The sequence below is a fragment of the Diplotaxodon limnothrissa genome, linkage group LG16 (assembly GCF_057381915.1).
Source record: "Diplotaxodon limnothrissa isolate DT_005_m linkage group LG16, D_limnothrissa_male_GT1.1, whole genome shotgun sequence".
NCBI classification, from domain to species: Eukaryota; Metazoa; Chordata; class Actinopteri; order Cichliformes; family Cichlidae; genus Diplotaxodon; species Diplotaxodon limnothrissa.
This window is the reverse complement of record NC_140611.1, coordinates 8,297,229-8,309,911: the sequence shown is the minus strand read 5'-3', so window position 1 is coordinate 8,309,911 and position 12,683 is coordinate 8,297,229. Positions and strand designations below refer to the sequence as shown.

Genomic DNA, 12,683 nt, shown 5'->3' with positions numbered 1-12,683 from the left:
TCGGACATTTGTGTTGACCCCATGTTCTCAGATGGGTGTTTACCGATGACCAAGTATCAGCGTTGACAGGAGCTGAATTGTTCAATCATAGCTATGCATTGATGGGGTGGGGGGCAGGTGGTGTTTTTTAACCTCTAGCATTCCTGGATTATGCATAAAAGTATGTGAGAGTACATATGCAGTGCTGATAGTCAATTTGACCTCCAAAAGGTCTAACTGGCTCCACAAGGATTACTTCACTTTATATTGGTGCAGAACAGCTTACTTTTGTGTGGTATCTTGTGATCTCACATTTCTAAAGTTGTTAACAGTTTTTTACTGTATGTGCTTTGATTTTTAGAAAATCTAGATAAAATTGAATGGGATATGGAAGCCCAGTCTTCATGCTCTAACTTCATTTCTTCACCCACAGGCGCAGATTGGCATCATCATCGTTTGGCTCCACGATGCCCTTGTGACCAGCTGCATTTCCTGGAATAAGCTGGAACCTGAGCCTTGAAAATCACACCATGTAATGCCTATAGTATTCCTGCCTCACCTTCATCCACCGCAGCGGGAGCAGGAATCAAAAGCAGAAAGCGAGATAGAAAAAAATTAGGGACATAGAGTAGGGATCATAAAACCTGTGCCTCCAATCTGTGCTCTTGGAGGCTTTTTATCTATTTAGGTCAGCAAGCTTAAAGGGAATCTTTCGTAGGGTTGTAGGGCAGTGAGTGCCAGTTTGTGTGTGAGTGTGTTCTTGTGTGTGGTTCTGTGTGCGTGTTTCCCTTTTTAGAGTAGGTGCCTGCCCTGGGCACTGTGGCCATGAGGCCCAAGACTTTCCCCGCAGCCCCGTATGTGGGAAACACACGGCAAAGGCTTCAAGAGATCAAGGAGGGCCTGAAGCAGCCGGCCAAGCTGGTGAGCCAGGCTTTACATGGCAGTAGCTCCAGGAATGAGGGAGGCAAAGGGGCAGACTCCAAGAGCGGGAAAGACACAACCAGCCGACAGCAGCAGCTCAGACCCCCGCAGAAGTTCAACAACTACCAGAATGCGCTGCGGGAAATCCGCAAGTCCCTCAAGCCCTTTGAATCCGGCTCAACCTCCGGATCAGGACACCCAGCAGGCGCCGGGGAGGTGAACCGGCAGATGCTGCAGGAGTTGGTGAACGCTGGTTGTGACAAGGTGAGTTTTAGAGATAGGGAGTGTTTCCAGCGGCAGTATATGATCTTGTTATGGGAGCAGATGGGTGATTCTGTCGTGCAATTGTCTTACCTTAACAAACTGTTTAGTATCAGTAGTATTTTAATGCATTGCACGCAGCGTTGTAAATCAGTCTGCTTTAAGGTGACATTAAGTTACTAGAATTCAGCTGGATTTCTTTTTTAACCACCACCCCCCCAAAAAACAAACAAACAAAAACAAACAAACCTCAGTCTTAGCGAAATAACTTCAGTTTTACCTGAATCTATGATCTTCTCAAGACCAGACGTATTGGTTGAATAAATGTGCTAAATTTGTGAAACAATCACGAGACTCCCTTAAACAGTTTTGAATATGTTAGTCATTGGTGTCATCAGTGTCGGTTCCCACCATTCCCACTTGACTTAGATGTTCAAACCCACTTTTTTCTGTCAGTCAGGAATTTCTAGAGGAAGCTTTCAGGGATGCTTTGTGCTCTTAGATAAAATACAATGCACAGTCTGCTTAGCTAAGTGTATAGTGCCTCGGTTATGTAACACTGGGCTGATTGTTAAAACACCAGGTGGATTTCCTAAACGGGCTCTGTCCCACTTAAGAAATGCAAGTACTCCATCAGAAGTCTGGTCAGGGTGAGGAGAGAGTGTTTCCACGGGAAGTGAGGAGTCCAGTTCAAGCTTTTTCACCCAAGTCACTCAGTAAAGCTTCTTATTTTTTAGACATATTTTTATTTTACATTTTAAAGATTTCTTTGGAAAGAGAGAGATGAGCTTTGGGGGGGATTAAGCCAGATGATTACATCACAGAACATCTTCACAAAATACAGTGAGTCCAGATTTGCTACATGTGTGGTTAGAGTTTGAGGATGAGCCCTGTGATTGAGCACGGTATGTGAAGAATGCGCCACTCAAGCCCATACACAACATGTGAAGGGAAAAGAGTCGGGAGAATGCCCCATGCAGCCAAATCGATTTCAGCTTATCACAGCCAAACATCCCCTGTATGTCAGGTATTCGCTGATAGCGGGACCTTTGCTCTGTATTTTGTTTCGATGTGTGATACATTAGAGTTAAACTGGGCACAGCAATTCATTTGTCTGTTCGTCTCTTACCTGTTTCACTGGTCCGCTAATGTCAGTTTTGTAACTATACTGTGATAATTGTTATGGTGTAAGGCTGCACATTTGGCTAATCCTTCTTACCTAACTTATTAGCCGCTACACTTTTTGTTGCCTGTTTTGTTTCTAGTTTTGAGAAACCAAATCCATCAAGTTTGTTTAATTGTCTTGAAATATTCATGTGACATCTTAGTTTTTAGTAACACATCAGATTCCATGTTTTGGCTGAGGACAGAAGACAGACACCTGGACTCCAGCTGAAAACTATTGAGCTTGATCATACAATATGGACCTCAAAGGTCTGAAAAAATGTTATTATAAGAGTTTCCTTTATTATTTTCGTTCCTTGACAAAAAAAAATACTTAAGATTATAAAATGTGTATATCTTGGGTCCTGACTAGAACATATCCTAAAGGTGTCCACCTCCTAATGCACTGAGTTCTGAACTGCAGGCCTCTCAGCACATTTAAACTGATGCACCTTATCTTTTGGGTTGTTTGAGGTTGCTGCTAATTCCTTACATAATTCACATGGCAGTTGTTGATGTCATGAAAGTGTGACATTGGGTGTGTGTTTGTATCTTAAACCTAAATTTAGTAGTTCCTTCTCAGGAACTACTAAAATAACTAATACCCCACAAGGCTACAGTGGTCTGTAGAGAAAATCTCACTCCACAACTGAGACCATGATGTTTACAGAAACTTCAGGTTTTAGGTTCCTTGGTTGGATGCCCAACAGGATGGCAGGAATGCCTCACATATTTTCATTGGCGAGTATGTTCTAAACTACAAGCCTGGGGGAAATGTTCATTAAGGTGATATGGCACTCGTACTGAGAACATTTATTCAAGCAGAACTTTGAGTTGAGATGCTGTTATAGTCTCCTCAACTAGATTTTAGAAGAAAAGTATGATATATTCAAGTAGTCTCCCATTAAAGATTACCCGAGTCATTCAAACCACTACTATCACTCTCTTTTGTTGGAACTACTGTCGTGGTTTGATAGGAGTTCCAACAAAACAGATATTAACCCCCTTTAATTTTCACTAAGTTATTAAAAATTATCCAAGATTCCATCAGCTCAGATTTATTTGCTTTAACTACATCTTGCGAACAGTACTTTGAAATTATTAGCTACCTATTAAAGCAGGTAATAGTTAGCCTAAACTGCTGCCTTTCTTGGATGCTTAGAAGTGTGTTGGCTGGCATGTGGCAATGGCTAATTCAAAAGGACCAAAGGGATTACCACAACATCAGGAGCACGTAAATAGGGGTAAAGCACAAATATTTAGGCATTAAGGAATGAATCCCTTTCAGACTAGATTATTTGGTTGCTGATGTTTTGAGGTACATTTTAGATTTTCTCAAGCAGACTCTGCAAGTCAAGTTGAACTCAAAACCTTTACCTGGATGTTGTTACATAAGTTCACTTTTAATTACACAGCACCAAATCACATTAACAGTCTCTTCAAGGTGATTTGAGGTGACACATTTTAAATTAAATTGTTGATTTAACAGGGAGGCAGTGAAGTGATGTTAATATGGGAGAAATCTAAACTCTCTTTCTAGTCCCTGTCAGGACTCCAGCTGCAGTATTTTGGATCAACTGAAGGCTTTTCAGAGACTTCTTATGACAGTCAGATAATCATGTATTATAATAATTAAGCCTGGAAGTAATAAATGCATAAACTAGTTTTTCAGCATCACACAGAGACAGGATCTTTTTAATTGTGAGATATTGTGCAAATGCAAGAAAGATTTTTTCATCTTTGTTTAATATACACGATTAAGTACATATCTGGGTCAAAAAACGACTCCAAAATCCCTCACAGTGTTCCTGGAGGCCAAAATAGCACCATCAGGTTACAATAACATCAGTTTTCCCTGAATCTAGAAGCAGGTCTTTATATCTTTAAGAAATTCCTGCGGTTTAACTGATTGGTGTGTGTCATCTAGCTCCATGGATAGATAAAGCTGGGTATCATCTGCATAGTGTCAGCGGTTGGGTGGAGGCGAGGAAGAAGGAACCCAAACGCAGGACTCGCAGGTAGGTGACGATTTATTATAAGGAGTGGATGAACAGAACAAAGGGAGAAAATGGCTGGCTGGACGACTGACTGAAGCACTGACTGACTAACGGAACATACAGGCGGAGAGACAACATCACAATAACATCAACATCAATGACACGACAGAGAACTGGTGAAACCGAGGAACTTAAATACACAGGTTGAATGATGACAATGATTGGAAACAGGTGAGTACAGGGCTGAACATAATCTGACTAATGACACGGGAGACAAGCTGACACGGGAAAAGACAGGAAGTAAGAACATTAATGTGGCGAACCAAACTGAACATGAACAAACTGAAATCACTGGGTCAACGACCCAGGAACCCTGACAGTACCCCCCCCTTCAAAGGCCGGCACCCGACGGCCAAAAGAGGAAAAAAAAACCAGAACAGGGTGGGCGGAGGGGGCCCAGGACGGAGGGACGGAGTCCACACCAAGACAGTTCAGGTGGGCGCCCCCGCGGCCCGTGGCCGAGACGAGACAGTTCAGGTGGGCGTCCACGCGGCCCGTGGCCGAGACGAGACAGTTCAGGGGGCCGACCGTGCGGACGGCAACGGCGACAGCACTGGTCCGGGGGCCGACCGCGTGGAAAGCAACGGCGGCGACGTGGGCACAGTTCGGGGGGCCGGCCGTGCGGAAGGCGACGGCGGCCACTCAGGCGAAGGCGGTCGGGGGGCCGGCCGTGCGGAAGGCGACGGCGGCCACTCAGGCGAAGGCGGTCCGGGGGCCGGCCGTGCGGAAGGCGACGGCGGCCACTCAGGCGAAGAGGGTCTGTGGGCCGCCCACGACGGCGATGGCGCCCGGCCAGTGGCCCAGCCAGCGGTCTAGAAAATGGCCGTTCAGCTCCAGACCCAAACGAGGCTGGGCCAGGCGAGGCTGAAGGCACGGAGGCTGAGGCCGGGCCGGGCGTGGATGCAGCTGAGGCTGAGGCCGGGCCGGGCGTGGATGCAGCTGAGGCTGAGGCCGGGCCGGGCGTGGATGCAGCTGAGGCTGAGGCCGGGCCGGGCGTGGATGCAGCTGAGGCTGAGGCCGGGCCGGGCGTGGATGCAGCTGAGGCTGAGGCCGGGCCGGGCGTGGATGCAGCTGAGGCTGAGGCCGGGCCGGGCGTGGATGCAGCTGAGGCTGAGGCCGGGCCGGGCGTGGATGCAGCTGAGGCTGAGGCCGGGCCGGGCGTGGATGCAGCTGAGGCTGAGGCCGGGCCGGGCGTGGATGCAGCTGAGGCTGAGGCCGGGCGTGGATGCAGCTGAGGCTGAGGCCGGGCGTGGATGCAGCTGAGGCTGAGGCCGGGCGTGGATGCAGCTGAGGCTGAGGCCGGGCGTGGATGCAGCTGAGGCTGAGGCCGGGCGTGGATGCAGCTGAGGCTGAGGCCGGGCGTGGGTGCAGCTGAGGCTGAGGCCGGGCGTGGGTGCAGCTGAGGCTGAGGCCGGGCCGGGCGTGGGTGCAGCTGAGGCTGAGGCCGGGCCGGGCGTGGGTGCAGCTGAGGCAGAGGCCGGGCCGGGCGTGGGTGCAGCTGAGGCAGAGGCCGGGCCGGGCGTGGGTGCAGCTGAGGCAGAGGCCTGACCAGGCGATGCAGGCGCGGAGGCCTCTGGCCGGAGACAGGCAGGGCCAGTAGGCGCGGAGGCCTCTGGCCGGAGACAGGCAGGGCCAGTAGGCGCGGAGGCCCCTGGCTGAGGAGCGGCCGGGCCAGCGGGTGCGGAAACCCCTGGCTGAGGAGCGGCCGGGCCAGCGGGTGCGGAAACCCCTGGCTGGGAAGCAGGAAGGCTCACAGCTGGCTCTGGGTGCTGTGGCTGCAGGTCCGGGAACTGGACAGGATGGTGGACAGGTGACTGGGAAACAGGAGGCGACTGGACTACAGGGCACTGGGCGGCAGACTGGACTACAGAAGAGTGGAGGACAGGTGGAGACTGGACTACAGGTGACTGGAGGACAGGTGGAGACTGGGCTACAGGTGACCGGAGGACAGGTGGAGACTGGGCTACAGGTGACCGGAGGACAGGTGGAGACTGGGCTACAGGTGACCGGAGGACAGGTGGAGACTGGGCTACGGGTGACTGGAAGACAGGTGGAGACTGGGCTACAGGTGACCGGAGGACAGGTGGAGACTGGGCTACGGGTGACCGGAAGACAGGTGGAGACTGGGCTACGGGTGACCGGAAGACAGGTGGAGACTGGGCTACGGGTGACCGGAAGACAGGTGGAGACTGGGCTACAGGTGGCTGAACTGACTGGAGGACAGCAGGAGACTGGACAGCAGGAGGTGACTGGAGGACAGGAGGGGACTGAGCTACAGGAGGTGACTGGAGGACAGGAGGGGACTGAGCTACAGGAGGTGACTGGAGGACAGGAGGGGACTGAGCTACAGGAGGTGACTGGAGGACAGGAGGGGACTGAGCTACAGGAGGTGACTGGAGGGAAAGCTGAACAGCAGGTGAGGGAACTGACTGGAGGGAAAGCTGAACAGCAGGTGAGGGAACTGACTGGAGGGAAAGCTGAACAGCAGGTGAGGGAACTGACTGGAGGGAAAGCTGAACAGCAGGTGAGGGAACTGACTGGAGGGAAAGCTGAACAGCAGGTGAGGGAACTGACTGGAGGGAAAGCTGAACAGCAGGTGAGGGAACTGACTGGAGTGGAGATGCTAAGGGAGGAACAGAGGCAGGCGTGGCTGCTGGCTGAGCTACAGATTGAGCTAGTGACGGAGATAAAATTACGGCTTGGGCTCGTAAGGCTGGTGCCTGGGCAGGGGACAGTTCAGCTAATCTAACTAGGGATAGTGCGAGGGCGTGAAAGGCTGGGTCAGGAGGTGGATGAAGTGGTGAAGTAGCAGGTGGACCGGTTAGCTCCTCCAAGCCTCCAGGGAGGTCAAGCTGGGTGCTGGTTGCCCTCAACCTGGGCGCTGGGACGGGCACGGAAGGTGGCTGGACACCAGTCACCCCCACCTGAGAAACAGAAGCGGGTGTGGAGGTAGACCGGGTCGCAGCTGCCCTCCTCCTGGGAGCTGGCACTGGTGTGGGCGTAGACTGGGCCCCTGTGCTGGTGGGAAATGGCTGAATACTGGGTGTGGAAATAGTGACGGTGTGTGTGTTACTGGCAGGTTTATTGGAGATTGTTCTGATTTTTCTGCCACCACTATTTACAGTCTTTGGGGGAGCAGAGCAGAACAAATCTTCCCAGTCCACAGAATCCTCCAGGAGGGAAACATCCCATGAATGAGAGATGGGTTTATTGCGCGTTTTAAGTGAATAATCAGATGGTGAGTGCGAAAAACAGTCACTGGAGCTCACCATCGGGAGTGGCTGAAAGTAGTCCGTTCTATGGCGGCGTGTGCGCCGCTTTCTCGGGGAAGCGGAAGCGGCCGGGGAAAACAGCAGAGCCTCTGGCGCGGTAGCCTCCGTTGAGCCGAGGTGGGAGGCGTAGCCGTTGTGCCGCGGCGATGGTGGAGGTCCGGCAGATGAGGCGGCGGGTGTGGGAGCGAGGAGCGGAGTGGCGAGAGAGGGAGTGGCCGAAGCGCGGCGTGGAACGTCCACTCTCCACGGCAAATGCTCCGGTACAGGTGAGGCAGCAGGTGGGGGAACGCGGCGTCTCCGAGGCCCGCCCAGAGCCAAGCGAGTGCCCTCGAAGACGTGCTCTCGCTCCGCGAAGAGCCGCTGTCTCTCCTTGAGCTTTTCCGCCCACAAGGAGAGCGCTACCTCCTGCCGCTCGTAGAGGTCCGAGTCCGCTGGGTTCCAAACGTGTCTTCGTGGCACGGGTCGTGTCATTCTGTCAGCGGTTGGGTGGAGGCGAGGAAGAAGGAACCCAAACGCAGGACTCGCAGGTAGGTGACGATTTATTATAAGGAGTGGATGAACAGAACAAAGGGAGAAAATGGCTGGCTGGACGACTGACTGAAGCACTGACTGACTAACGGAACATACAGGCGGAGAGACAACATCACAATAACATCAACATCAATGACACGACAGAGAACTGGTGAAACCGAGGAACTTAAATACACAGGTTGAATGATGACAATGATTGGAAACAGGTGAGTACAGGGCTGAACATAATCTGACTAATGACACGGGAGACAAGCTGACACGGGAAAAGACAGGAAGTAAGAACATTAATGTGGCGAACCAAACTGAACATGAACAAACTGAAATCACTGGGTCAACGACCCAGGAACCCTGACACATAGCAACAAAAATGGATGCTGTGGGTTTGAATAATAGTGCCTAAAGTGAGCATGTATTATATAAATAGAATTGGTCTTAGCGTGGAAGCCTGTGGAACTATAATTAACCTTAGTACTTCAGAATACTCAAAATCTGAAAGTCTTTTAGAGTGACTTATCTTTTGCTTACATTGAAAACACTGAAGTATACAGGATTCCTTGTTCTGCTAAAACAAACAATTTCAATGGGCTTAAAATATGAGCTAGCTATTAGCTGGGTATCTAAACCATCAATGTCACATGCTGTCACCAACAAAAAAAGCCTAAATTGTCTTTGGGGTTTTTTTGTGGTAGTGGTGGTGGTGGGTCTGAACATGCACATATATAGAAAAGTTATTTTGGACGCTATCACAAAAAACACTGACGGGCTACTGCAGTCCTGCCTAGATGACCATTGCTACCACCATTTTGCACTGTGGGCCCAGTCAATACAAACAGGAAGTGAACATTCAATGGCAGCAGGGTGGAACAGTTCCTTCTGCTGCAGCCAAGTCACCACCCAACGTGTCGCCTCTCCTCTCCTACTCTTCCTCTGTCTCTGGTCTGTCTGTCAGACACTGTGAATACAAAGAACAGAGAGACTCGCAGAAATGTACAGAAACAAGTCAAAGTAAAATCAAGTTGAAGTAAAATCAGTAATGATATACCTTTAAAGACAGGTAATTTGAGCTTGGAGCATAGTTTCGGCTGTCACACTGAGAACACGTGCTACTAAAAAAAAACCCACAGTGTGAGGACACGTGCATGACATTCAATATGGATAAGAGAATTTGAATGTCATATCTAAAAACAATCTGTTTAAAGGATCGTCTGGTGAATATTAAATATTATTAAATATTGTACCACCAGTTGTTAAAATTCACCATATTCCATCCTTACAAAGGGATTGTAAAGTATCTTTGAATGAATTTGCACACTTGGAAGACTGTTGCTTCTTCACATTTGGTTTGTGTCCCCTGACACTCATAACCACCCTCGAATATTAAGCAGCGACAGATTCCGATTGAGCAGCTGTTTTGCACCACCTAATCCTGAGTTGAGGCAGACATTAGCAGAGTTGTTGCCTGACTGACTGCCCACATTCACATGTTGTGTGGGTGAATGTTTGCAGCACTTTTTCACATCAGAAATTTTAGTACATTGTGTTAGGAAAAGTAGAAGCCATTAATGATGCCTCAGTAACATTAAGTGTCTTTACATGTATGCTTTTTCTGCTGTGAAAAACCTTTAACCACATATTAAGTATAAACTGCAGTGTCTCATTGCTTGTGCACACATACTACTGCTTTGTTTGTTTGCATCATTAATAAGCCATAAGTACTGCTCTATTTTGAATTGAGCTGCTAAGCTCCTCCCCTCTACTCCTATTTTCTTTTTCCATATTTTTTTCAGGTCAGCTCTTATCAACTAGTCTTGTCTTTCTTCTCCTTCTGTTCATCTCTCATGTCTTTTCCAGCGACAAATTACATAGCTATGTGGCTCGTTACATAATAATATTTTTTTTAATAGGCGGAAATGTTTTGGAGGGGGATCGAGGGTGGGGGAGGAATGCAAGGCATTGAGATGAAATGGAATGAAAGGAAATAAGGGGGCGGGGCAGGGGGGGCTACATTCTTCGATTTTTGTTTTTCTCCTCTAAACTTCTAGGCCATCCTCACAGGCCCTTTCCTGTGTCTGTGAACTGGCTAAGCATATTAACGTCTGAGAAAACATACATGATAGTGTTTATGTTGTGATGAGGCCAGCAATAGAATAGAATAGAATAGAATAGAATAGAATAATCCTTTAATTGTCCCACAAGGGGAAATTTGGTTGTAACAGCAGCCAGAAAGACACATATACAACAAACAGTACACAGGACACAGAACAGAAAATACACAATTTTTCTTACATATTTACATATGGTTACTATAAACAGAGTACTGTACAGTTATTAAATTAAATAAAAATAACTACAGATAAGAGGCAAACCAGGTTGTAGTGCGAATCGGTTGATTAAATTATTGCAGTTACAGCGCAGGTGTAAACATCTGTGATTGTTGGGAGCAGTTTTGATTGTACAGTCTGACAGCTGCAGGGAGGAAGGACCTGCGGAAACGCAAGACGTGTCTTGGATGCAGTGTGGCTTGTGTTTGTGATGTTAGGGTAGACAAAAAAGGCTCTCCTCAGCTAGCACTGTAATAATGACTGTAAGAAAGGCGTCTCTCGGCTTAAATGTTGTGGTGCATTTGTTGTGTCTGCTAAGCAGTTTTTTGCATGATGGAACAGGACAGAATTATTTTCTTTTACAGCCCTCAATGCAAAAATGAGGCATGGACGCCTCTCTCCCCATGTCCCATCTGCACTGCACTCCAAAATATCTCCCATGTGGCTTAGATTTGAAGGGTCTTGCACTGCAGTGTGTCTCAGAAATGGGTGAAAATGATAATTAAAATTCCCAAATCACCATAGTGCAGGGAAAAACAGTGTTTGTTTGTGCTTGTTCTGTCAATGTGTCACAGCAGGTTGTGTGTCTCCGTCTAGTTTGTAGGCTGGTGATTATGCGTTTGGATAACTCGGCGGCCTGCGGCCTGCAACCATTATGACAGGGATGCAAATGTGGCCTGGATATTTTCAACTGAGAGAGAAAAGGAGCGAGATGGGAGAGAGCCCATCCAGATTGCAAATAGCTTGAATTCTTGCTTCCTGAGCTGAGGAATGTGAGCAACGAACATCTGTCGCCATGACAGCCAGGGTCACCAGGCCCGCCTCTGCTTAACGCACACACTCACACATACACAAACATAGAGCATTGTTAAACAGAGGAATATCCAAAAAAGCAGAGTACTGCTGTATTGAGGGTTCAGCATATCCCACTTTCTCTGTCTCACAGCTGTTTAAGTTTCAATTATTGTTGTATTCAATATTTTTGGCTTATTAAAAAAACAGTTTTACATGATTTAGAAGCTACATTTTTTGAAGAAATGGAGATGACTGTGGATAAGGAAACACCTTTAATGGGTTTCACCACTTATCATTCTGAATGTTATTCTTTTCCTTCATCTGTTCATCCATCCGGTTGTCCTTATCAGGGTTGTGGCAGGGCTGGAGGCTGGAGGTGAGAGGTGGAGTACAACCTGGACGGGTCTCAAATCTTATACAGGACAAACATAGAGACACAGACGACCATTCACACCTAAGAGCAATTTAGAGTCACCCATTAACCTCACCCCACTTAGTGCATCTCTTTGTGGGAGGATGCCGTACCTGTAGAGAACCCACGCAAACATGGAGAGAACTTGCAAACTCCACTCAGAAAGGCCCCGCCCAGATGGTGGAGTCGAACTCTTTCTTGCTGTGAGGAAACAGCGCTAACCGCACAATAAATATTATCAAGCTTTTTAAACTTTTCATGGCCAAGATTTACAAAAAAAATTTTTTTTATTCAATTTGACCCCAAATGAGTGAGTAAAAACTCAGCAGGAAGATATTTACAGAAGTCAAACACTGTTTTCCCAAACACTTCTATATAGGCTGGAAATGTTTTTACAACCGCAGCTATCACCATCTGGTGGCCTTCATATTAAATAGCTCTCTTCCCCAGCATGTCTTTTGTCCTGTCTCCCTCCCCTCACCCCCAACTGGTCGCGACAGATAGCTGACCCTCCCTGAGCCTGGCTCTGCTGGAGGTTTCTTCCTGTTAAAAGGGAGTTTTTCCTTCTTACTGTCGCTAAGTGCTTGTTCATAGGAGGTGCTCTGATTGTAGGGGTGTTGTCTGTATTACTGTTGGATCTTTATCCTACAATATAAAGCACCCAGGATACTGTTGTTGTGATTTGGCACTTTATAAAAAAAAAAAGAAATAAATTGAAAGCAGGTTTAAGGCACTTACGCTTTAGCCTTACTTTTCCAATCCAGAAGCTTCATCCATGTTTTATCATGTGCACGGTCCTGTGTAGAAATAAGCTGAATGCATTGGAGACCTTTGAAGAGCAGCTGCCATCTCCATGTCATCTGACTGTTCACCGTATTTAAGTGCAGCTGTTTAAAACGCCTAAAAGGCATTGGGTCATTTCTTCTAGGTTGATTTGAGAATATCCCAAACTTTACTACCACTGAACTTG

At 48.0% G+C, this 12,683-nt stretch overlaps 1 protein-coding gene across 1 annotated transcript in view; it reads left to right on the top strand.

The window, feature by feature from the left end:
* The window catches only part of lats2 (large tumor suppressor kinase 2), a 32,087-nt gene that overhangs the window by 5,872 nt on the left and 13,532 nt on the right, over positions 1 to 12,683 (top strand). Inside the window, exon 2 of the mRNA XM_085375081.1 lies at positions 413 to 1,164. Coding sequence (XP_085231207.1) covers positions 805 to 1,164 — 360 coding nt within the window. The 5' untranslated portion in view covers positions 413 to 804. The remainder of the gene's footprint in view (positions 1 to 412; positions 1,165 to 12,683) is intronic.